Genomic DNA, 27,487 nt, shown 5'->3' on the forward strand with positions numbered 1-27,487 from the left:
CAGCTTCAAGAGCTGTTTGAGAAGAGGCATACTTTTGAATGCTGGAATAACAAAGATAAAAATGTAAGATGTGTGATATGTAATGTCTGATGGGAAATTACAGTTGTAAGCGTGGGGCATAGATACTATTATAGCTGTGTGCTGAACTAGCTTACTATGACCTTTTTCTGAAACTCATTAAATACTTTATACCATGATGAAAAGCAGGCTATCAGATTATTTTTTAGCAGAAAGCAGGACAAATTGAGAATGGAATAAGTAATGCTTGATCAAATGAATGCACAAAAAGAAACTGCTACATTGGTAAACCAAGGAATTAATGTTAGAATGAGAAAATATGCTGCTTTTTTGTCTAAATGTGGAGATGAAAGTTGAGACTCTTGAGTGTTTGTAACTTGATGAGCTAAGGAGGTGGCCAAGGACTGTAACTTTGGTAACCGTGCGTGACAAAGGTCTTGCCTAGGTTAGTGCTGGTGTTATGCACCTCAAAACACAGCCTCCGCCATTCCTGAGTTACCTGCATGTTCTGCTTCAGCACAGTAACACTGCACTGGCTAAAGGCAAATTACTGTGGTTTCTCCTTGCTGTATTCTTTAAATGATCCAAAATTGTTTGGCAAGGGGAATGAACCTTTTATAGCCCTCTGGTACGTAACAAAGCTGATGTACAGTGGCATAAAATACTGTTGTGAATATATACACACTTGAAAAAGCACTGTTTCAAAATACACTTATGCTAAAACTTTTTATTGGCAGTTGCAGGACTTCTGTGTGGTGACTTGGCTGAGATGCAGGAGGAAGGGAATACCTAGCTATTGCTGTGTGCTACATGAAGTGTTGCAGTGTGTGCTGTAAAGCTGCTGCTTAGGTTAAACCTCTTCTACAGGACTCCATCAGTGGCGGATGAGGGGAGTGTATTCCTAGACTTTGATAGATGGACCTTGGTGAGGTAGCTTATTTCTAGTGAAACCTTACAGATCTCAATGTGCCTCCTCTTTAAGCCTTTAAAACATGGTTGTTCAGAGGTCAGTTCTTTAGGTTATAGTGGTCCAGCACATCCAATTATGCACTATAAAACAAATGTGTCCTGGTTAAAGGGTATGCCTGTGACTACAGTATTGACAGTCCACAAACAGAAGTGAACATGTAAACAGCATTAAATCTATATATCTTCCTGGAATACTATTCATTTTTCTTTTTTTTTTTCCCCCCCCAGGTTACACATATAAAGATCTTTGAACAAGTGGATATACAAACTTGCTAAAGATGTCTGTTCCAAGCCAACACCGTTCTATTATTATTAACCCTCCTCCACCAGAATATATAAATAACAAAAATAGTGGTTGTCAAACAAACCAACTTCAATACTTACAGAGGGTGGTCATGAAAGCCATGTGGAGACACAACTTTTCCTGGCCATTTCATCAGCCTGTAGATGCAGCAGCACTGAATCTTCCTGTAAGAACCATTTTGGAATTAGAGTATTAGTATGTAAAGTATTACAGGACTTGTGAATTAATGTTAGTTTAAGAGATTTTTTTCTAACGCAACAGGTCATTGAAGACTACTTTTGCATATGAACTGCTCTCATTAATCCAAGTCTGCAAGAAAGCTGTGTTTTCTCTCTGATTCATACTAAATTCTGCATCTTTGTTCATTTGCTTTCTGATCTGAGACTGCAATAAATCAGTATTTCTGAGGTATAATAAGAATGCTTAGACAGGCCTCTTGGAGTTTCTGGATGTTGGTATTCTGACTTGCCTTCTTCCTACCTTGCTGCTGGTTTAGCCATATTTCTTAACACTGTGTAAGATGTGTGTTTTTTGTTTTGCCTTTGAGTTTTCTATTTGTAATAGGAGGTAGCCAGCCTCTTTCAATGTCAAATACTTTATGATGGAAATGCAGATCTGACTGACCCTAAAGTGAATAGGCAAATCTGGATCCAGTTTGCACAGAAGTTATTACACTTGTAGTATTACTTAATTTCAAATTAACTTTGGCATCTTGCTCTGAAGTTTTTAGCGGAATTAAATGTCTCTGCAAAAATAGGGAAGAAAGAGTATGGTGTTTTCATCATACCACAGTGGTAGAACATTCTTCTAGGAAATGGAAGATCTAATGCTTAAATTCTTGTTCTGTATTGCCTTGTGGGTTTCATTTGTGTAATAAGTGCAACACAGTGGATTAATATAATGTCTTGTGACAAATTGTCTTAATTCAGGTATCTTTAGACTCCAGTTTTGGATCACCCCAGCTTTTTCAGTCAAATTAAAACATTGGTTATTCATACAATGGTATTTCAAATGACCCAGAAGATACTGCTTTTAGTAGATAAGTAGAGAGGTGTTAAATAAAACCATGGTACATTTCCTTTGACTTTTTTTTCCCCCCTCCCCCAGCTTAAGCAATGGTATTTCATTCTCCCAAATTTCCAAGACTAATTCTGCAAAACCATTGGTTCTGTTTAGAGCAGACAAAAGCCTTTATCTGCAGCTGTTTCGTATGACAAACTCATTTGGTCAGATTGTCCAAAAGCACAGTCAAAGTGACTATCTTTCTGTGTCTTTTCTTACCCTTTTTCCTTCTTGGAAGGAACTGTCACTTAAGGTTAATATTAAGGGTCATTCAATGAGAGTTGTGGCAACATTTGCAGCTGGCCTCAGGGCAGTTCTGTCTCTCTGGATTTCTAAGGCAGCCACTTGACTTCTAAAAGTATGTGTTAGTTCCACTGCTGTACAATAACAAGCAAACCACTGGCTCCATGGCAAGGACAATGAAGGTATTTGCTTCCTTTGCCTTTCCTCCAGGTGTGAGAAGATGCAGAAGGGGCAATACTTAATTATTAGCTGCATTATTTAAATGTTTTCTTGGGTTTGTTTTGGTAAATTCAACAGTCTGCACTATGATGTATTTAGCTTTGTTATTTCACTAAAATAGACCGTTAGGACAGCTTTAGAAGACTTGAAGAGTAATAACTTCATACAATTACAATGTGTATGTGAACTTAGTGGACATATCCCTGTTCTGATTTCTTAGATGCACCAGCAGGGAATTAGCCTTATGCTCTTAATCACAAGCTTTTAGCCATGTTATGAAAACAATCACAATAGTTCACATTCCAGCTGCCTTTCAGACATATTGCCACATCTTCACTAGACTAACCCTGAGAGGAGAGCCAATATAACCCAGGGGATGAAGTATTTGATCAGCAACTGTGAAAACTTGGCAGGTTCTTTTTGTCAGTGACAGAGTCTTTGTCAAAGGCTGTCTTCAGCTGCTTTTCCCCCGTTCTGTAAACTGGAGTGCTACTTCAGGTAAATGGCTTTGAGATAACAAATGAGAAGCACATACGCTTCTCATAAGTGCTACTACCAGTATAGGTCTGAATCCTATTGAAATAAATATTCTTAGGGGCCTTGAATGGTGGATGTTATATGAAAGAGTAAGGAGAAAATACAAGGTGAAGAGTTCCTGAACACTTACTTCTGTGGTACCTACGACTATAGGGGAAAGTTTTCCTTTAAATAAAATATTCCTTCCAACATAATGCAATTCTCCTCTCCCGCAATTTAACTTTTGAAACCAAATGTGTAAGAAACTTCATGTCCTAATATGAAAGGTATCTGTTGTGTGACTAACTCTTTCAAAACCACAGGATTATTACAGTATTATAAAGAAACCTATGGACCTGACCACCATTAAAAAGCGTCTGGAACACAATTACTATAAAAAAGCTGCAGAATGCATTGAAGACTTTAAAACTATGTTCTTGAACTGCTACATATATAACAAGGTATGCAAAACACAACCTCTTACCAGTAACCAGTGTTATTGAACAATACAAACAAGTCTAATACAAGCAGTGATTATTTGAGCCTGGACTAAATTGGTCAATGTCTTCATGATGTTTTTGAAACTATTTTCTCTGAAAGGTGGGGGGCCTTTGCTTATGTGCCCTCAGTCAATTCTAGCAACAAAGTCTAGCCTGCTGTTACAACAACTGAGTGAAGGATTCTGCCTGCAAAACCTCTGTGCATTAGTTGCAGAGCTCATGAACAGCAAGCGCTGTGTAACTGCTGTACAAGTTTAAGGGTAGCAACCCTGAGCCATGTTCCACTTCAACAAGTTTGGTTAAACTTGAAGTGTGAGCACCTCCCTGTGCTTGGATGTTTGTTGGATGTGTTGTATTGTCTTTAAGCTTCAACAGTGTTCTTCAGAACATAGGAATGAATAAGGGAGTTACAGATCTGCTCCCTTTTCCCATTGCTGTGGGAAATATGTGAATATAAAGCAAGTAGGACTGCAGTGGGACAGTGGGAGAAAGAGTATTTCAATAATGAATCAACTTGTATTAAAGTGGGTACAGGGGGCAGAGATGGCAAGGACTTGCACACCTCTCTGGTACTCCTGGCTTGTTTCAGTCTGCTGAAGCAGGATTCTGTAGACTGTTTATTTTACAAGGTAGCCCTCCATTACTGCAGCCTCTTCTTTACTCTGAATATTACTTCACTATATTTTGCAGCCAGGTGATGACATTGTGTTTATGGCCCAAGAACTAGAAAAAGTGTTTATACAGAAAATATCCCAAATGCCACCAGAAGAAAGACTAGTGATTCTGAACAAAGGAAAGAGAAAAGGAAAGAAGCCAGAAGGTAAGGCCTGTATTGTATGTTGAATTGTTGACATATTAAACAAGCAAAAGCTGGAAATGGAGAATTCTCCGTGACTTGTCACAACTCAGCCCTGGAGCAGCCGGGGTGCTCTCCACTCTTCCCAGAATATACCAGGTAAGTAACAACATTGCTATAAGGCTTTAGCAGATTCAGTGCAGCCATAATATTTTTTTATAGATAAATTTCCTATTGTCTACTAATGAAGTTTGTTTTAAGAGGGGGGGAAAAATCAGAATTAACAATTTCATCAGTAGTGTAACAGCACAGCTTCATAGGCAAACTTCTGGTGAAATGCAGTGCTCTTGCCCACAAAAAAGGTGAGTCAGTTGAGACATCTCAAGCTTATGAGGAAATTACACAGTAAATGCTTGAAGCAACATTGGGAAGCCTAACTGTAAGGGGCCAGGTGATGAGCTGCAACTTACTACTCATCACTGACTTCCTATGTCTTTTTAATTGCTCTTACAACCTGTTTCACGTGTACAAAGTGCTCATTTCTACATCTACGCTCTCAATGCCAAAGAATAAATACTTATATTGATAGAAGACTACAGAATCACATGTGCATCTCAATGGGTTAATTTGGAGACCTCCAAGGTAGTCTTCCAAATTGGCCCAGAGGTACTGTTGTCAGTTGTTGGGGAATAATGTTTGCTATGTTTTGAAAGAGCTGCAACACTTCTTCACCCTGATACCTCTTAATTATTTGCCTTTTGACAGACATGGAGCAGTGACCTTAACTAGCCCAGTTCCTACTGGGTCACTTAACAGATGCTATTCTTATTTAGCTGTGCAACTATACAGCTCTTCATGGTCTCTTGATTACTTCATTTGCTTCCTCTTCCTGCTGTTTGTGGTGCAGTGGTCCTTGTTGCCAGCAGCATCTGAAATAAATGGTTCTTCAAAATAGTATTACAGTTTGATAGGTCTCTGTAGCTTTCTGCTCAAGATATATTTGAGGAGCAAGACTACCTTTCAGTGGTCTGGTAGATGGATATGGAAAAGTAGTGGATTTCTTGGTCACTTCACAAGAATTTTTAGTGGGTTAGGGGGAAGAGGAGATACTGAGCTGGCTTCCTGTTTTTACTAGCTTACTTGAATAAGATCTCAATTCACTGCCTTGGCAGAATGTATTGGTTGAACAGGTAGAAGCGACTCCCAGAAAAGATTTCTGTTGAGAAATGTGTTGGAAGCGGAGTTAGCTTATGTGTTCTCAAATGATTGCAACAATTTCTTCAGATGCTTTCATAACACCAACTTGCTGGTACTAATGCTGTTGAAGTCCCCGTATTCCCTTTGCACACACAAACATGCAGCTTTTGCAAATTTTGAAATGTTCCAAGCATTACTTTTTGAATTGGAGAGTAGAGCACACTGCTATGATCAAGGAAATATTTCTGTTCTGTCTTTTGCAGATTTTGGCTTTAGAAATAGATGTATACACACAGCTTTTTTCCCTTTTTTCAAAAAAAGGTAACTGCCTTCCATTTCAGAGAATTTCATGGTGTTGCTCAGCGTTGTGCTATATAAGCTAATAGGTGTGAATGTCTATGCGAACTAAACAGAATCACAGAGCTGGAGAAGATGTTAGTAATCTAACCAGCCAAATAAAACACAGAAAAACATTGGTCTAAACTGTCATCAAATCAGTGATGGATATCTGTAATACTGCTAAGCAATATATAAAAGTCTTAACTATGCTTAGGAAACTTGAACCTTCATGATGTAGTTTAATGCACTGTTTGCTGCTTTATGTCTATGTAGAAAATAACTCCCTTCTCTTCTTCGCAAGAACATTTTTACAATGTACAGGTTTTAGTGTGGTATCTCTCTAACCTTCCCTCTGAGGTTAATCCACAGCTTCCTAGAAGCCAAATATGCATAATGGTACAATATTCTAGCTTTGGTACTAACTCTGCTGAGTAGAGGAGAGTATCAATGTTGCTATATGTAACAATGCTCTTGTTTGCATGTATTTGTATAGTTTGGGTGTGGTAGAGTGATCGGTTGACAACTGTTCAATTTGATTGTGAAAGAAATTAACTCGAACACTTAAGACCTAACTTTAAAACTTTCTGCTTTAAAATAACCAGAAACACAGCAGCCAGATCCTGGGACTTCAGATGAACAAAGCACAACACAGAAACAAGCTGAAAGCAGTGAACAGCCTCCAGTGATGACTCAAGAGCTACATCAGGTTATACTAGCTCCTTTGTCTGCAGCTCAGCTGACTGCTTTAATGCCAACTGCGGTCCCTATAACAAAAGTAAGTTTCCTCAAATGACTTACAGAAAGGTATTGAAATTGCTGCTTCAGACTCGAACAGCAAAACCATAGGAGCCATGCTTATTGCAGTATCTTTTCAAAACTTCTATTCTGATAGAAGATAGTAAGAGATCTCTATTAAATCTTTTACATCTCTGCTAAATAACTGGGCCAGTACTAATTCTAGAAACGAAGCAGAAATTGGTATGACTGCTTGCTACATATTTTCTTATAACATCTTTTCCTATTTTCCTATAAATGTGGCTTTAAAATATTATTCTTAAAGAAACAAAGTGAACTTTAAGATGGTCATTCTTGAAGTGTATTACCATACTTCTCCAGGCTTCACCTTGATGTAGAAATTGTTCTTTCCTTGAGGTGTAAATAATGGTTTTAGTATTAAAATAAAGCTCTTTCTAAGTTTTATTTAATAACTTCTCATGTTTTCAATGTAAATCAAATGCTTGATTCCCCCAAAATAACACGTTTGCTTAAACACTGTGCAAGTAGCCTGGAAGGTTAGTAGCAAGAAGGTTGTAGCTCACAAAAGCAAATTCTTGTTAACTGCAATCTGAATTGTATGTGAACATCTGACACTTTTGTCAGATAAACACTCTTGTATTGACTTAGTTTTGGTTTTGCTCTTCCAATAAGGAATAGGCACATGTGCCAGGCTCTCCTACAGTGTATATTTATACCTTACTGAAGAGTCTGAACACTGATGACAAAGCACACATTGTATTGTTTCCAAACCAAATGCCACTCGGGTTAAAGAAAAATAGAGATAAACCTTGTACATGAAGCCCTCAACAAGGCTTAAAATGAATTGCAGTAATTTTTCCCCTTCCCATGGCAGTCATCTTGTGGTAACTTCAAACCTAGTAGCTTCTGGGAGCCTTCTCAGATGGCTAAAAACTGACCACAACCTGATCTGCAGTACACCCTGTTCTTTCCTTTACATCTAAGATTGAGCTTGGTGTGCTGATCTTGTAATGCCTTATAGGTTTTCAGTCTGAACTTGTGGAAGTACCACATTCTGCTCTGATTTCAATAGCTGTAAAAGTTCCGACACTTTTTAAATTTTCTTTTTGTGCAGTCTGAAAGCTGACCATTCTCTCACTGTTCTGGACACCTGTATTTTAGACTGTAAAATTTTCTATTCCCTAGACAAAAAAAGGTGTGAAAAGGAAGGCTGACACTACAACTCCTACTTCAACATTCACAGCAAGTGGTGAATCTTCTGCAACATTTAATGAAAGAAAAGTTGTTGAAGCATGCAGAGGTGAAAATGAATGTATGATACCAAATAAGCTTCTGAAAAGATACTTACCAGATTCTCAACAGTCACCTGGAATTCTTACAAAGATTCAGTTGTCAGAACAACTAAAACATTGTAATGAAATACTTAAAGAAATGTTTTCAAAGAAACATGCAGCATATGCATGGCCTTTCTTAAAACCTGCAGATGTTGCATCTTTCTCATTTGGTGAGAACCAAGGGATCACCAAATGTCCTACAGACCTGAGAACCATTAAAGTAAGTATGTTTTGGAGGGAATTGGACTACTTATGCACTTGCTTGAATAATTTGTGTAATGACTGGATTTTAATAGCTGAAATGGTGTCATGGAAGCTGCTTCTCCTTTGAAGGAAATAATGGGCATAGAAACCACGTATACTTATCTCTCAACAAACTAAGCCACAGCTTGAAGAAAGTCTTTTAAGTCTCATTGTAATTATGTGTATAATGGCTAATGGACTTATCTGTTGAACAAGCTAATATAGTAGTGAGGGAATTTCCATCTCCATGAAGCACTTCCAAGCAGGCTGCCTGTTAAGCAACTTTCAGTCTGTATACAGTGCTGTTGCTAATGCTCTATAAAACAAAATGCAATTCTGTAAGTCAACTTCTGCTTCTCTCTGAATCTCATTATCCTTGAAGTGCCCTGGAACTTCAACACTGGATATTTACATTACACCCTTCACATTTTCTGGGAAAAGAAATGCCTTTAGATGGAGATATGTGGCCACTGCATTGTGAACACTGGGCACATTTGTCTGGGTTTGAAGTATTTAGCCAAGTTAAGATCCACTTTTGTGGGGAGGGTTGAGTTTCAATAGTCTATTGAATTTCTTGAAAACTGGCTTGCACAATATAAAGGTTATTTGCCAGTTTCTAGCATATCACTTTGACTCAAACAATTGTGGAATAGACTTTGTATAAACATGATGCTTAGAATCAAAACCAAGTGCTGAGCATGTGACCAAAGAAAATCACCTGAACATTGTTGTCTTGACCTAGTCCTGAAACTAGTACTACAAAGTCCTTACGGCAACTACAGTTAGCAAATCTGTTTAAAAGAGGAAATTCTCTTTGTTAAAGGGACAATGCTGAAATGAGAAGTAGGTCTTTCCATAATGGTTCTTACAATATTTACTGTCTTGGTAGAAGCTGAACTTGATACCGGATGTCAAAATTTTTGTTTCTGCCAGTTCACGGTGATGCACTCTACTTTTAAGCGCTAAACATTCATTAATTTTCTTTTCCTCCAGAGAAAAATGGATAATTTTGAATACAGAGATATACAAGAATTTGCTACAGATGTTAGATTAATGTTCATGAGCTGCTACAAAAATAATTCTCCAGATCATGAAATAGTTGTTATGGCAAGAAAACTGCAGGTGAGTTATCACTTAAGTCAGACTTGAAAGAGTTGGAGTCTAAGATTCCTTTGTGGCCATCTCATGCCCTGATGTAGCATCTATTAATGTTACCAACTACTCTGTTGCTGTGTAGTTCTCAAACAAGTAGCAACTTCATAATAATTTTAGAAATTTGAAAAATGTGATGTCCTCTCTGCTATTCCCAAATCTAACGCTTTAGGATGTTTTTGAGATGCACTTTGCCAAAATTCCTGATGAATGTGTTGCAAGTGTCCCTCTGCCTACAAGAGAAATGACAGAAGTTTATTCCAGTGAGAGCAGTAATGATGATTCTTCAGAAGAAAAATCATCTGAAGACTCTGAACAGGAGAGAACAGTGCACCTTGCAAAGCTTCAGGAGCAAGTAAGTAGTAGTACTCAATGTGCATGGCAGTTATAATCTCTCTGATAGTGCTATTTGCAGTTGTCCAGTCTAAGGCTTAGCACCAAGAATCAGTATTTAAAAGATTCTATAGCCTTTTGTTTTTCTTAAAACAGAAATTTATTCCCATTTGGAAGTACCTCCAATTGTTAAACGAATACTGTCTCAGCAAATACAGACTGTTTTCAGTGAATTGTTGCTCTAGTACTCTTGCCTACCATTTCTTCAGATGACTCAAACTTCTAAAAAAAATTGTGTTGCTGTGGTGTGATGAGAGCATCCAGATACTCCACACGTAGCTTAGTGGCATATTTTTCTAACAATGCCATTTCCTTCATATGGATGAAAAGTTCTGTTATTTTGCTCAGTTTCTTGTGCCACACTGTATGGGGTTTGTGTGGCAATGTTTTGGTAGCAGGGTGGCTACAGGGGTGGCTTCTGTGAGCAGCTGCTAGAAGCTTCCCCTGTGTCTGACAGAGCCAGTGCCAGCTGGCTCAGAGATGGACACACTGCTGGCCAAGGCCAAGCCCAAGCCCATCAGCAATGGTGGTAGTGCCTCTGGGATAACATATTTAAGAAAGGGAAGAAGTTGCTGCACAACAGCAACTGCAGCTGCAGAGAGGAGTTGAGAATGAGAGCAACAGCTCTGCAGGCACCAAGGTCAGTGCAGAAGGAGGGGCAGGAGGTGCTCCAGGTGCCAGAGCAGAGATTCCTCTGCAGTCCATGGTGAAGACCATGGTGAGGCAGGCTGTTTCCTGCAGCCTGGGGAGGTCCGCAGTGGAGCAGATCTCCACCTGCAGCCTGTGGAGGACTCCACACCAGAGCAGGGGAATGCCTGAAGGAGGCTGTGACCCTGTGGGAAGCCCACGCTGGAACAAGCAAGGACCACAGCAAGGACCTGTGGAGAGAGGAGCTCATGCTGGAGCAGGTTTGCTGGCAGGACTTGTGACCCTGTGGGGGACCCAGGCTGGAGCAGTTAGTGAAGAACTGCAGCCTGTGGGAAAGAATCATGTTGGAGAAGTTTGTGGTGAACTGTCTCCTGTGGGAGGGACCCCATGCTGGAGCAGAGGAAGAGTGTGAGAAGTCCTCCCCCTGAGGAGGAAGGAGTGGCAGAGACAAGGTGTGATGAACTGACTGCAACCTCCATTCCCCATCCCCATGTGCTACTGGATGGGGAGGACGTAGAGAAAATTGGGAGTAAATTTGAGCCTGGGAGGAAGGTGTTTTCTAAGATTTGGGTTTATTTCTCATTAACTTACTCTGATTTGATTGGTAATAAATTAAACTAATTTCCCCAAGTCAAGTCTGATTTGCATGTGACGGTAATTGCTGAATGGTCTCCCTGTCCTTATCTCAACCTACAAAGCTTTTATCTTTTCTCTCCCCTGTCCAGCTGAGAAGGGAATGATAAGCGTGGCTTTGGTGGGCACCTGGCATCCAGCCAGTGTCAACCCACCACACAAAAGCAAGTCATTAAACTCTACTTCAGAAAGCTCAGTATGAAGTAAATGCTAATGTGAAGTATAGCTTTGCTTCACTTGCTAAGAGTGGAACAGGTCTTGCTTTTGCTTGAACATAATCCTTTAATATGCTGCATCTATAAACTGTGGGGAAAAGTCGCATTTGTTCTGTTAGTCAAGTGAGGGACAGTTTAGTTTTCAGTATTTGTTAGAGTAGCATATACATCATTTATGAATATAGTCATCAGGACAACCAAAAGTCTACAAGACAGCCTTTGCAACAGTGAAGTATTTCAGTGTGTCTGAATTCTAATTCTCATTATCTGTCCATCTTCCTTCTAATTCCCATGACATTTAAACAAACTTGTGCTAGGTCTTTCTCTGAAGCTGTTAATATGTCCCAGCTAGCCCTTTTATATCACAAAATATCTGGGGTTTACGGGTTGAAGATGCACAAGCCCAGTCCTGCTAGCCTAATTCAGTAATGCTGTAGAGGTTGAACCTAATAAGGTACTTAATTGCTTCTCACATGCTTGAAATTAAAGAGAAGCTGCTGAATACTCCTACAGTGACTTTTGTGGGTTTATTCTTCACAGGATTCTAGAAGACATATGCTGTTAAACGTCTGCATAAAATAAGTAGCCTTATCTTCTACGTACATAGTCTGACTAATCTATAATATAGCAAGATGCTTGCAAAATAAACCTTGTTTGGAAAGCAAACATCCTATTAATATCTGCTCAGCTGCTACACACTTCCTGTGATATTTAGGGCCAGTTTATTGTTCATCCTACATTGCCTAAGATTATCAGCTGCTTTTTTTTTTTCTTGTAATAGCTTAAAGCTGTTCACCAGCAGTTGCGGGCTTTGACCAGAGCATACTTACCTAGACTGAAAAAGAAAAAAGGGAAGCCTAAAAGGGAGAAAAGTAAGAACAAGGAAAAATCCAAAATAAAAAGCCTGATTCAAAAGAAGAAAAATCTAAAACACAAGAAGAAATCTAAGAAAAAGCTGTCTTTAAACATGTAAGTGTGGGGGACTTGTGTGGGTGTCAAATTATTTTAAACTGCTGTTACTGTAGTATGCTTTTTTCTTGCAGTCAATCAAAGAAAACCATGCAGCAGGTCTTGTTGGCACATAAGTCAGAAGATGAAGATGGTGCCAAGCCTATGAATTATGATGAAAAAAGACAGTTGAGTTTGGACATAAATAAACTTCCTGGAGACAAGCTTGGGAAAGTAGTCCATATAATACAGTCAAGAGAACCTTCACTGAGGAACTCTAACCCTGATGAGATAGAAATAGACTTTGAAACTTTAAAGGCTTCAACACTCAGAGAACTAGAGAGATATGTGGCAAGCTGTTTGAGGAAGAGACCAAGAAAGCAGCGGGGTATGTAGCATAAATGAAGCTTAAAAGAAAAAAACAACACCAAAAAACCCCAAACTACTAGATTTGTTTTGTTTCACATGCAGCTAAAAAAGCAATGAAGTCAAAAGAACAACTTAATTCTGAGAGGAAACAAGAACTAGAGAAGAGACTACTGGATGTCAATGGTCAGCTAAACCCAAAGGAGAACTTCAAGTGTAATGTGACTCTTACTTTCATTCATTTGCAACAGAATTAGCTTAAAGTGGGATTCTGCCCTAGGGCTTATGCATTCTTATGCAGCTGGGGACTTTTTCCTCAGAACAGTCTTAAGCTTCCCATTGCTGATCTTAAGATTCTTCCTATGTTGAATGAGCTGGAGTCACAGCAGCAAATTTGGTCTGTTTGGGTCTTAAACATCTCCTTTGTACCTCATCCTTTACGACAGTGAAGATAATGACTTCAGAGTTTAAGGGAAACCGAACACCTTCTCCCTTATGCTGACATATGAAAACACGGCGGGGGGGGAGGGGGTGTCCTGAAGTCTGTCTTTGTTTGCAATTCATCTTCTGTGGCTTAGACTCAGGAATAGCAAACTCCAGTCATACTTGTTAGACTGCAGCCTCACTAATGCTGTTGTGCTAGCAAAACTTCTGCACCAGTGACAGGTATGCTGTGTTGCCTTAGTCTTAAGGAAGTGACCTAGCAGCATCAATTCAGTTTTTCAGGCAATAATGTGTTTCAATATTGAAGCCAGAAATTCAGTACATCCTTGAGCATATCTATACTCACTGGTAGTTCTTGTGCAGGGACTGAGAACAGGTCAATGGATCTGATGCTACTGTTATAAGTCAAGTTGTTCCTTGTTAAACTAGTGAGTGCTATTATTGCCCTCTATTGGATATTGAATAAGTTCCAATGTAAAACCAGTTAGCTGAAATGATAGAATCAGCCCTGCAAGACCCAGGCTTGCATCTGGCATTAGCTCAGGCAACAGTCTTCCTACCTGGTATGCATGATGGCTTGAAAACATCCTAGAAACAAATGCTTAAAGAAGCAGATGAAATAAATTGCAAAGGATATGGTGCAGGGAGAGGGAGGAGGCAGGCCAGGGAATCTTTACAACCGGCATCTGGCTTGTTTAAAAGGCAGAGCTTAACCTGGCATTTAACAGGCTTGTGTCCAGGGAAACAGGTATCCATGCAGCTTCTTATTTCCAAAGCTTCCATCAGAGCAACACACTTTGAAAAAGCTTTTTGACTGCAAAATCACTATAAACTGAGTTACATCAACCCTGCAGATGCAAAATAGTCATATGGTGGGGAGGTGGCAAAAGATGACAATTCTAGAGTACATATGGCTTGGGAAAGAGGAGAGTAGGCTATAGATAAAGACCTCAGTGTGTAAGACTGTCAGCGCAACAAGCACAGAAACAGACTCTTTAACAACAGGAAAACTTATGAGGGAAAATGGCTTGAATTACATCTCAAGACAGCACACTTTTAACCTACTTTAGGACTGTAAGTTGTGTGGTTACAGCTCTTCTTTGACTATTTCATTCATTCAACTAGCTTGCTGCTGATAAATCTCCCTCCTCTATAAAGGTCTCAAATCCACTGCTGAATAGACAGTGAACAAGGAAATGGCAGAAAATGAGCTGTTACACAGGAGAATAAATCTAACAAGGTTGATCCTAGTCATGTATATGAAGACTGCAGGTTGTTATAAATGCTTTTTTTTTCTGCAGTTGAAAACAATGCTGAGTCCAGTATCGGACCAGGCAGACTGAGCGACAGCAGCAACAGCAGCAGCTCCTCGGACTCTGGCAGCACTACTAGCAGTGATTCTAGCTCCTCAGATAGCAGCGACTCTGAATCGGGTCAGAAAGCTTCCTTTTGTGTTTGTGTAGGCAAAACATCTGCCTTCTCAATTAGCATCTACTGTTTCACATGCTTACCAAGAATTTTTGTTACCCTTGTAGGTTTGTTCCATGCTGCAGCTCAGTTCCAGTGCTATTAAATGAGTGTCTTAATACTGAGCTGGGAGGGTGGGCAGGGAACAACCCCAAACATCCACTTAACTTACCAGTGAAAAACTTTAGGGACCAAAATCAGCTAGCAAGAGGTCTGTGTATCTAACATGGAGACTTCACTATTAGGTTATAGCTTACTCTTATGGTTTTGATTCCTTTTTGAAAGTGTGATTTACTTTATTTTCATCTTCTGGTCTGAAGATGAAGAGTGCCTTACCTTGTGGGCAAGGCTTAGTTCTAATCTGAGGGACAAAAGTGCCAACAAAATTGACTGTAGAGACAAAGTCTACCCTGATGCTTAAGCTGTCTCAGGTTTGTTCAAGGGACACTACAGTGCTGCAGCATCCAGATATCAGAATGATGTTTCTCTCCATGTACAGAACTCTTCAGTTTTCTAGGACGGAATAGATCTGCCAAACTGGAGGTCTACAGTGTAGATATCTCTGAGGTAACAGTGTAAGGAGAGACAAATGCTCAACCCTTTGCAGTGTGGGGAGGCAAATACAGTGAAGTCATTGATGGCAGCAAGGACCTTGATCCTGCATGAATCTTTGTTGTCTTTTTTATATCTGGGAGAAGTTCTCTAAACACATCAAGCTGAAGTCAAATCATTCAAGGTAATATTCTTTTCAGTGTGAGGCTTGGCTCTGTAGGTACAACTGCAACTCACATCTTGTATGTGTGAATAATGAAACATATGTGGATGACAGACTGATTCTTTTTTTTTCCCCATCCCCCTCTTTCTGCCCACCTCGTTGTATTTACAGTTACGGAAACCTGCTCAAAACAGACTGGAGCCAGGTGGAACTGTCCAACTTCTATGGAAAAGCATAAGGTAAACCGACTGGAATGGATATAACATTTTTGCCCTAAACAAAGTTATCTGTTCAATACAATGGTACTGGAAATGACACAAGTTTATCAGGAAACAATGAATATGGCTTGAATGCTAATTGTTCTGTAGGACTGATTTGCATGGAGGTGTAAAATCTGCTATTTGTTAGAAGTAGCTTATGTATAAGAACTGATATACTGGGAGAACTCCTGAGGCTTTTGCCTCTTACAATTTTTGTGGTAATTCAGTGTTAGGTAAAGGAGAAGGGAAAGAAAAAAACCACACCCTACCCCATCCACTCTACAAAAAAAGGAAAATCCTTTCCAACTTGATCTTTGAGTACATAATTGACCTAACAAACAGTGCAAAGACCACTTAAATATTTTTCTTTATCTATGAATAACCTCGTTTCTATACCTGAAAATAAATTGTATGATATATTAGTTATTTTCAGGATACTTTATATTTCTATAGTGGTATTATGAGCAACAGCAGCTTTATCTAGAAATAATTTTTTAATGCCTCTAAGATCAAATTGCTCTATTCCTGTATATACAGTGGGTGTTAATTCTTGTCAGTGTTAGCTGCCTTTCACAATTTCCCTTGAAGCTACCAGAGATAGACCTCAGATTTCAAAGCAAGATCATAGCCCAGCCTTCATTCTTCTTACAATAGACTTGCTTTCACTTAAAGTGCTTAGCTGGATACAGGAAACTAGGCTGCAATTTTATTATTTGACTATTCCTTCTGCGTCTTCACAAGCAAAGACTGAGGGGAGGAATTATGCAACATCCTGTTTAAAAAGTGCAGCCTCTGCAGTGACAGAATGACAGCAATAAACTTGAGAAAACGCAATACAAGAATTAAGTTTCAGCTTGGTCAGTTATAATAGTCCCTAACTGACTTTCTGAGTAAAAACAAACGTTATGCTTCAAATCCTTGGATTATATCTTGTTCTCGTGGGTTTTGTGTATCTGTCAAATCAAGGCACTGCACTTTACTGCATGGGTTTTGTTATCTAAACCCTTTGAAAATGCTAGATTATCAAGGACTATTGAATCCTATAAAGAGTCGAAATGGGATGGTGGTGGGGAAAGGGGAACAAATGTCTATAAAAACAAAGATTTGGCTATATTAACTACTGCAATCTCATTCTAGAAAATACCGCTGTGTTTACAGAGGACATCCTACAATGCTGTTCTGCAGGCACAGCCTGCATCTCTTACTAGTAGCTTGCAAAGTCGTGGATCATCTGAACTACAGCAGCCACTTCCTAATGTACTGCAGAGGCCTCGGTCTTTACAGAATAGATCACTTAAACCATCAGAACAAAATGCCCAGTCTCCCTCAGGTAACATCTTTATGGCAAGAATCATGGCTATATCTGACTAGTGAGAAAAGAAGGGATGGCAGGACTAATGTTTGTTGCCCAGAAAGCTTGTTTTGGAGGTTATCAAGTGGGTAATAGAGAAAGTTCTTGCAGGATATGAATTATAAAGAGCACGATATAAATGAAAGCGTGGCAGCACTGAGGGTTAGCTAGGGTTTCAGATTACTGGGGCACTTGTGGTTGGGCAGAATAGTATTAAAACACAGGGACATGTTCATGCCTCCCTCTGAGATGGAAAGTTATACCTTAATGAACCTAGGGTTACAGGAAGTGCTGAACACCTTAAGACAGGAATTAGATGCTTAAACCCATCACCACCACTCAAGTTCATGTCTGAAATCCCTATTAGCTGAATTTAACACTTGGTGCCATAGGCCCTCTGAATTTATTACTGTTGTCTAGACATATCTAATATTAAGTTGCTTAGAAACTTGATCCAAGGAGCTATTCTTTTCCCTCGCTCACTTCAAAAAGCCTAACTTCAGACACTTCTGAGTTTTTGGTAAAAGACAGCTTGAGCTGGTAGCTGATTAACTGAGAAACCTATTAAAAACTAATTAAAAGTAACTGTCTCAAATCATGCATCTAGGATACATATCTTCATATCCAGTTAATCCACAGTTATAAACAGTGACCTAATTTTGAGATGTAGGACTGCACTTTGCAGGTTAGGGGAAATCATACACTACTTCTTCCTCAGGTATAATCAAAGCTGTATCTGCTCTGCATGATGCTCCAGACCAGCAAACTCCTCAGAGTACTCCAAGGACAAATCAGTCTTCTGTCACCCAGTGCACACATGCTCTTCCAGAGGTGAATACATGCTTCTCTCCAATGCATTCATTTTAAATAACTTCTTTTAAAGCATGTTCTTACTCCTTTAAATAAGATCTAATATAATATTCCAGGCTTGAATTTGATGCAGTGAAGGCTACTTAAGGTTTATGACAAAAGTTATCTAAAACCCCACTAAGAAAATGATTCTTATCCTTTAAGAGGGCATTAATTCATTGCCTGTTGGCTGCAACACAAAAGGAAAGAGTTTGGCTGATCAATATATATCAAGTTTATAACATACTATGAACACTTTTAAGCTGTACTACTGAAATGAAATAAACTTCAGTAACCCTTGCACACTTACAGATTAAAAGCCCACCCTACCTACAGTTTCACAAAAGAAATGGGCAGCTTATACTGTATGTTCCTGTTTTCTACAAATATCAATCTCATAAGCTCAGTAATACTCTGAAGACTATCTGAAGAGTTTACCCTGGAAAAGCGTGTTGCTTTTTCTTCCTGTTCCTAAAGTTATGGAAACTGGGGCTTTCAGGGTCATAGATGATGTGGAATATTTAGTCACTCTTAACTTCTGTCTTAACATGTTCTTGGAGAGTATCCTGGTTAGAAGGGCTTCTGTGTTAAAGGAAGTTATTGATGCAACTGCAGCACCATGATCTCTTCAATCTTAATATATTTGAAACCATGTTGAGACAGATAGTTAAACATAGCTGCTGTATCCAGGTTTTAATACCTTTTATTTCCTGAAATGGATAGAAACTACCTTGAGTCTGTGAGCATAAGAATATGTCCTGCAAGAAAGGAAGAAAAGCAACTTGCCCTTTCCTTGCATCCACTATCCAAAGGCAGCAAGTAGTATATGTTAAGAGTATAATATATACTGAAGATAATAAGTAGCATATATTATAAGCCTCAGGTTTGTGCAACACATTCCACAGTTCAAGGGGATTACTACACAGTCTTGCACAGAGAAAAGTAAAAGCCAACTTCTATTACGTTGTACCATGTTAAGAGTTAAAGAGCTCGTATCAGTTTCTCATACTCTACCCATTCCATCACTCAGGATCTCAGAGCAGTTCATGTTCCAAATCCAAAGTGTTAATGTAGGAACTTGCTTTGTCTACCATGATATGAACGAAATCTAATTCTTCCCTGGTGTTTACAGAAGCTAGAGCTGCAACAATCTATTGCTCTAAGTTCTAAGTATTTAATCCTGCTGCTGTGTAATAAGAATCCACATGTTTAGCACTTCAGAACATATTTTGAAGTCTAACTTCTCTTCTAGGTATCCAACGCAACTTCCCAGGTTGATGGTACCAACTGGGGTAAACAAGCTGAGAAAAAATTGCATCTAGACAAATCAAATAAACTTCAAAACAAGGCCAGTGAGAGAACTGCTGATTCAATATCCATAAGTCAAGAACAAAGTATGTATTGTCATAATAAAAGCTGTAACTGATATCAGGGGTGCAAAGTTAAAAATGTATATGAACCTGGTTTAAAGAAATAAAATGCTGAACACTTGTACATTAATCAGTTTGCAGAATAATGGGGGGGTGCAGTTTTCCCTTGTTCTTTTTCTTTTTGATTTGCTGCTTATTTTTCTTTAAAAAAAAGTTAAATGGATGCTTGGCTCTTGTTCTGTGTTTAAAATATATAAAGAAAATGACTTTTTGATTTAAGACTTTAGCTTTCTGAGTTTAGTACTAGGGATAAGTCACCCAGTCTTCCAGGAAGTCTTGAGAGAATCGATCCTTCAATCTGTCAAACTTCACTGGCCTTTAAGCTGTCCCCTGCTGAAGCTTCACGGAGCTCTTTTCCTGGGGAAAACTTTGTGTGTATTCTGAGTTACCATCTTTGGCTCTTGGTTACAAGGATCTGGCAGTAAAGCAATGCCAAACAGACTTTTGCCATGGAACAAACTTGAAATTATTACAAGAACACAGGTTCCCTGAAAGCTGCATTCCATATAGAGAAGCATCAGACTTCATACATATTTCAAACTAGTGAATTCTGAGCTGGACACCGAACATTCATGCCGAGAGCCCCTTGTTACCAGACATGACTGTTTTGGTTCCTCCCTTACTGTCTCCTCTCTAGACTACCTGTATAGGCTTGAACAAGGGAGGGAACAAGCTTCTAAAAACTTGGTTAAATGGTATAGCCTTCTCACTCATGAACTCTTTAATTGTTGCCAAATACTAATGCTGGGTATTTGAGTTGTATAAAAGCAACTCTAACAAGGGAGATTTAATTCTCCAAGACGTTCTATTCAGTATTTTCATGGTCTTAACACACCTATCCATATACATACTGGCCCCCTTTGTTTAGGCTTGTAGCAGTTGGAGCTGGTACATGGGTTTTTGAGGCTGCCTAAAACTTCCATTCCTGTCCTGTATACTGCATGACTGTAACTCTCAAGATCGTGGCATTATCTTAATATGCTAAAGGCCTGGGAAAACAAGCAGAAATAAATCAAGCTCACTGTTTTAATATTTGTAGAAAACATAGCCAAAACTACTGGGGAAGCTTGCTCCCTTCCATACTTAATTGTTTACTGCTTAGTCTTTACTCCTCTTAACTTTCTATTCCCAATTCTCACTTAACTTGTACTGTTTCTATCTTTTCCCCTTTTTCAAGGGACAGTTGTGTGGACAGTTGTAGAGGACCTCCTGTGTTTAATACAGGAATTACCCAGTAATGAGACTCTGCCTTTGAGTACAATTGAACCAACTTTATGTTGTATAGCAGAGCTTTTAACACTGTTACATGAGTGTAATTACCTGTCCCCTTCCATAATACAGTGCTGTTGGACTGTTCCTGTGATGATACATGTCCCAGCTGTGCTCCGTGTTATCTTAGCCTTTCCAGTATTAACTCCTGTAGAAAATGGGAAGGAGGTGAAGGAAAATACAGCATTTTGGCTTTTTTTTTTTTTTTTAAAAAACAACAACAACAACTTTGGTAATCTGGAACTGTTGTAGGGCCTGCAATCTATTGATAGAAAGCATGGGGACTGCCCAGTATTATTTGTCTACTTAGATCAAGTCAGGGAAACTCATTTTAGAACTGGATGCTTAAAGCAACTTGTTGAATTTTGTAGAGAATCCCACTGTCTTGGGCATTTCTGTGAGGTTACCTGCATCTCTGAAACAAGAGTTCTTGATTTTTAGACTTGTGACACCTCCGATATGGGTATAGGCTTGGTGTATTGCTGAATTTAGTAGTGGCATGTTAAGAAGCTGAACATAAACTGGTAACCACAAGCTTCCCTTCAGATTAAAAAGCAGTGTCTCCCAATGAGAGGTTCTGTGAAATCTGGCATTGCTGTTAAGTAGCTCTAAAATTGTCTTTTGAGGCCCATGGCTGCAAATACTTTTGATGCAGCCTCATACTCCTGTGTTATATCTACAGGTTTAAGACAGACATGATTATAAATGTAAATTCATCTTAAGTTTGCTTGAGGTAGATCTTCTTGGCAGGTATAACAGGTTGATCAAATTGATCTTTACCCAAAAATGTCTGGCCCCATTGTTATGTGAAGCTCGTGCTTTATTTTGAAGTATTCAGTGCTCAAGACTGTCAAGTTTCTTCTGTGAAGATTCAAGCTGCCTGTATGAGGATAAATGATTGATGGAAGAAAGATGCCACTTGTATTTAGAGGGACATCTTAATTCTCTAGTTACTTAATACACAATATACTCAGGAGAACAAGTCTCTGACAACAGAATTTGATCTAGGTAGACTTTGCTTAACTGGACCTGGAATCCACAAGAATGGAGGTATCAGGATTTGGAATCCTCTTCAATAGGACTTGAGAGACTTCAGAGGTCTTTCACCCTATTTTGTTCTACTGTACAGTTAAAAATTCTCCTGCTCATTTGCCATTATACCATCACAGAGGCAATGCGTGGGGGCATAGGGTAATGGCCAGGCACTGTTCTTGTCTTTTGAAGGCTGTGAGGTCTTTCTGAAGATCCCTTTTATGATAAACTGGCTGAAGGTTTGATGCTTTGCCTTCAGCATTCTATATTCCAACACCCAGAAACTTCATCTGTTGCATAAAAAAAAAACAAACCCAAGCAACACAACCCTCACAACTTATCTTCAGTTTCTTATTTTACTTAATTTACTTCAATACTGAAACATCACAAACCGCAGTAGAGGACCATTGCTGAGTGACATAAAGTATCTGTGTTGTTTATATCTCATTCTAAAATAGTGGCTTTTTCAGAGCCTAGATTTTCATCCCAGAAGCCCTTTAGAAAGGGAATGTAACATAAGCTATACATAAGATTAAAAAAAACCTTACCCTACAATATATGGCTTTTGTTAACCATGTGGTATTCTGGCTGGTCCCTAGTATTACAGCAGTCTATTTTCAGGCTTACTATAATGTAGGAAATTGTACCTGTTCCTGTATTTTAAAAGATTTTTGAAGTCTTAAAACATTTGGGGAAACTGTTTTTCACACAAAATAGTATGGATCTTCTACAGTAACACAGCATATCGGAACTATTAATTTGAAGTTAGTATTGTCAAAATAGCACTTCCACTTTGCCTGTGTAAGTTGGGGTTTTTAGTCTCTCAAGTAATAAAGAGGTAACAGCATGGAATACTCACACATCCCATATGCTACTGGAAATGGGATGACTAGCCCTTACTGGCTGACCTGTTTGCTTTTTTTGTTTTTGTTTTTTTTTAAGTCAAATAGGCTGTAGCGCTTGAGGCAAAATGAATTAAACGAGTTTACATGATGAATGAGGTACTCTTAAATAATACTGGAATCAAAATGGAAGAGGGCTGAGTGGGGAGGGGACAGGAGGTGAGCAACTGGCAAGATGCTGTGTTGAGACTTTCTGACCAAACCTTTTGGGCATTCTGCTGGGACCTCTCCTAGAATTAACCAGGAGTTAACTTCTCATCTGTAGTTGAATTTAACCATTCCTTTCCCTACCTGAAACTGAAGTTCAATTTCGGATTAGGAGATGTCTGGGAGCATTTCTGTCATTATGAACCAAATAATAATGAAAAGAAAAAACTGCAGTGTGAATTCTTAAGTCAGTTTCTAGAATGAGTGAATTTTCGTCACTTAAATTTGAGGAAACATGGTCCATAAAACTAACATGAGTGAAAAACCTTTTTTTATTCTTCCATCAGGTCACTGTACACCTAATTATAAAACTAATGGTAAAAACATGCTAGAGCCAAAATCCAAAATTCTTCCAATAAAGGTAAGTGTTGCTCAAGTCCTATTTGAGGAGAAGAGCTTGAGTGTACTTACTAGGATCAATAATTTCCTGTCCTGGGATCTTCTCTGAAAATCTGGTCTCTTATGATTCAAATACTTAGAGTCTGATAGGTCTTGGGCATTGTTATAATCTGTAGAGTTTTATATCATTTCTAGTGCCAAAAACAAACAAACAAAAATTATCTATGGGCCCTCATAATTTCGGAAAGTAAATAATATAAGCTTAAGTTAAGAATAACCTATCCTTATTGTTATTAAATATATGGCTTATCTCATCTAGTTTTAATATTTAAACTGTTAGTGTTCCTTGATATAATTCTAATATTCAAGCTATTAGTGTGCTTTCCCTTGATGATCCAGTAACAAAAATAAAAGTAGCATGGAATATAGCTTTGGGTACTATTGGAAAAACCTGTTCTGAAACAGGACAATACATTTTTGATAATGTTGTTATAATTGGGAAATAATACGAAGGTTTTTACAAAAATTAAGCAAAATTAACACAATTAGTTAAAATTAACAAAATTAAGCAAAATATTTCCTAGTATACAATAGATTATCTTAAACGGAGGAACAGAGGAATTTTCTTACCTGTTATTTAAATTTTTCTGTGGTAATTGGCCATTTGAAAACATGAAAACAAAACAACTAGTCTAAAAATTGATCATGTTGGCCTCTGGACCTAAAAAGTTTGTATATAGACTGTTGAATTAAAATATTCCTAGGATCCTTCTTTAGGGTCTTAGCTTTCAGAAAGCTATTAACTAACTTATTGAATCTAATGCTGAAAATATGTATTTCCTTCATAAATACATGACCTTCTACTAGAAGCAGTATTTAACAATACTGATTTTATGCTGTTTTATGCTGTGAAGAATATGTCACTGAGGGGATGTGATGGGGAGAAAACACAGGCATTTAAAACAAACAAAACCCACAAACTTAATACAAAACTATTGTTATATAAGGATCAAGTATAGGAATGAGATGGATGTTCTCCATATTAAACTATTACCAATGGACCTTGCATGAGCTCAGTCTTGTGAATTTATGTTTTCTGGAATTAAAAGATAGAGAAGCAGACATAAAGAATTGTGTAAAAATAGCTATAAATGCTAATGATTTTTAGCATCGTGCGAAACAATCTCAAAGTTGATGAGAAGACATATATTTGCACTAATATTCTGCCAAAGTAAGGATGTTTTGTTATAGATATTCCCAAATATCTACAGTCCAGTCAAACAACCTTGTGTTAATGTAAGAACTAAGCAGATAACAGATGATTAGTAGTTGTAAAGTATTTTTGTCTCTTCCATGTTTTCCTTTTTCTAATAACTTCAGGATGCAGGATTTAAGAATATAGATTCCTGGGTAAGCTTATGCAAAACGATGATGCTTCCAGCTCCGATAAAAACATCTGCTGAGAGCTTCAAACAGTTCAAGAAAGCAGCATTAAAGAAGAGGAGTGGGCAAGTGCAGGAGTTAAAAAGGCCTCTGATGCAAGCTGAGAGGGAAGTGCAAAACCTTCCTCAAGAAAAAGAGAGGTCTGTAACCAAACGTTATTCTATTTTTGTTTGTATGCTTCTTTTACATGCAGGGCCTGCAATCTGGATAGTTAAATAATTTTGTGGTCTTCCTGTTTCTAACGAAAAATATTTCAGCCTCAGGCTGCTTAATTGATGCGATACATGCCTCCCATCATGGGTAAGGATACTAAAGTATTGAAGAATGAAAGTCAGCTTTACAAACTGATAATACTATTATTTAAAGTTGTATAATAAATATGGTTGGAATGGGTGCTGTTACAGTTGAAGAAACATATCTGGCTATTGATGGTAACTGTACTGGAGCACTGGCATGATGCTCCACATTTGTGCTCAGGATATCCTATAAGAAAATAAATTTACCAATGCAGGTCTGCAATTCAGTAACGATTGGTTAGAATCCTTGTGGAATCTGCCATATACCTGGTTACTACTTGATCAGTCAAAGAGAATGGACAATCAGGTACTTTTGAATTAATAAAGACTTTAAGTATGCGTTGCCTACCCTCCAAAAGTTTGGTACCAGGTGGCTTAGTTATTCATGAACCAGTGGTTTGGATTAGGTAATTGCCATGTGTCAGATGAAGGGGAGGGAGCTGTACTACTCTAAGCACAACTGCACACCCAAAATGCACAAAGTGGCTTTTTCCCTTGCAATTCAGTATCACTTCAGCAGTGAATTAAATTTCTCAGGTTGGTTTGGTTTTTTTTTTGGTCCCCTGGAGCACTCAATTCCTCTCGTCATAACCAGAATTCACACCTGTCCTCAGTATCTTACTTTCCTGTATCTGTAGCCAGGAAAATCCCCATCTTACTGCTATGCTAAGGGGAAGCAGGATAATCTAGTCTTCGAGAACCTGGTGTTAACATACCTAAAGGAATGCCCGTGTGCACCACTTCAGACAGCAGAATTCTTTGCATTGCTGTAGAGAATGATATTCAATAAGCTATTGCTGTAGTATTCTTCCCTAGTTGTTTGCAGCCACTGTTTTAATGAGTGCCCACATATGTATCCTAGTCTGAGGTCTATTATTATGCTGAGTGGAATAATTGACTGCCTACTAATTAGTGCATTGCAATAATATCTTAGATTGCTGTTTGCTACCTTTTTGAAACTCTGCTTTCTGTAATATTTCCCTGTTCAGTAGTCTTGATTTATTTTTTTCTTGCCTTTTTGGCTCTGTGAAAAATAAGTCTGAGGCGGTTCCTAAATTCTTCTGCTCCTGCCCATTGCTCGCTGAATTAAAGTAGGTCACTTGTTTGGAGTGTATTATTTTAACAAACAGAGCATTTGAGAGACTTAAGAGTACACTTCATGTTTGGAACATACAGTAAACAGTCGAGGCACCTTCAGCTACTACAGGTTTCCACGAGGAAGAAACTGGGTATGTAGCTCTATGGAATAAGACATTACAGATGCTTGCCTAAAGTTAGCAAAATCTAACTCAAATTTAACTACTTCAAGAGGAAGAAGGTAGAAGCAAAAATTCACAGTCCAAGAAAGTTACAGAAGCTTTAAGTGTGTGTGCCTGACAAAGAAAGTACATGTAAGCTTTGTGTAGCATGTATATAGCTCCTGTGCGCATATAGAATGAAAATGGAACACAGGAAACCTTATCCTACTCCTGCCCAACAACTGCATGCATGTACCTCTTGTGAAGGGATATTGCTATGGATCAACATGTGAAACAGAAACAATCATTTGAGAGCATGCCCTGATTTAAGTTAGGTTGCAAAGGCTTGTTATGAAGAAAAAGAAGAAACAACTTTTATCCTGTGCCAATCTCTTCTGCTTTCTTGAAAGGGGCCATAAAGGCACAGCACTGGATGCCATGGCAATGACAGACTGCGAGCCCCAAAAAGAGCAAAAGAGCAAAAAACTGCCTGAAGCTCAACAACATACTCTTGTTCAAGACCGTAACTTGGCTAGAAAAATGGAACAAGAACGCAGGAGGAGAGAAGCAGTAAGTTGCTGACTCTTGCCAGCTCATTTTGTTTCACCTTTAGTAGAGAATGAAAAATATTAGCTCAGGTCCTTATTTTAAAAGGCCTGAATGATTGAAAACAATAGAGCTATGCTACCTGAAGAGCTAGTCCAGAAAATTAAATAGGAAACTCAAAGTAGGTCTTCAAGTGGTGAAATATGAAAAACTATCTGCTTGGTCCCATAAGCTTAGAATAATGGCATGGTAAAATAAGATTTTAAATAGGAGTGCCTGCCCTTTGAACAACTTCAAACCTCAAGTCTTGCAAGTGGTCTATCCTCTTTAATGTATGCCATGTCAACAAAAGTGTTAGTCATACTGTTCTGGTCTGAAATATCAAAACTGAGCCTTTTAAAAACTAACTTACTGGTCTTATTAGTGTAGGTAACAAATGTCTTTTAATTGCTATTATTTTTTTAAATTACACATTTTAAAAATAATTCGTAATATTGTACCATGAAATGTAAGAACTGCAGTGTGAGACCATGCTAGATTCAGATATGGTCTACTGAAGCTTTCATCCTGTTCAGCTCTTTACAAAGAGGACTTCAACAACATGCTTCGTTGTTACAAACTTTGCTTTGTTATTACAAACTTTGTAATAACAGATGAAGCACACACTTTTGGGGAAGAAGCTTTTTAGTTTTATCTTAAATCTTTATTAAACATTTGACCTGCATAGTGTTAATTAATGTCTGACTGCTCTGAAAATACACTAATTTGCTTTCTTGCAGATGGCTTGTACCATTGATATGAATCTGCAGAGTGATATTATGGCATCTTTTGAAGAGTATCTCGAGTGA

General features: G+C 38.4%; 1 protein-coding gene across 1 annotated transcript; it reads left to right on the forward strand.

The window, feature by feature from the left end:
• The first annotated feature begins 1,265 nt into the window (after positions 1-1,265).
• Positions 1,266-27,487, forward strand: LOC104614912 (bromodomain testis-specific protein-like). Its single transcript, XM_010292188.1, has 17 exons — positions 1,266-1,457; positions 3,655-3,792; positions 4,522-4,651; positions 6,766-6,938; positions 8,105-8,473; positions 9,490-9,618; positions 9,821-10,003; positions 12,319-12,506; positions 12,581-12,873; positions 12,957-13,067; positions 14,597-14,728; positions 17,807-17,919; positions 19,190-19,331; positions 23,065-23,138; positions 24,497-24,645; positions 26,504-26,663; positions 27,419-27,487. Exons 1-17 carry the CDS (start codon positions 1,266-1,268, stop codon positions 27,485-27,487), a joined length of 2,745 nt encoding a protein of 914 aa, XP_010290490.1.

This window comes from Phaethon lepturus, unplaced genomic scaffold, assembly GCF_000687285.1.
Source record: "Phaethon lepturus isolate BGI_N335 unplaced genomic scaffold, ASM68728v1 scaffold10918, whole genome shotgun sequence".
NCBI classification, from domain to species: domain Eukaryota; kingdom Metazoa; phylum Chordata; class Aves; order Phaethontiformes; family Phaethontidae; genus Phaethon; species Phaethon lepturus.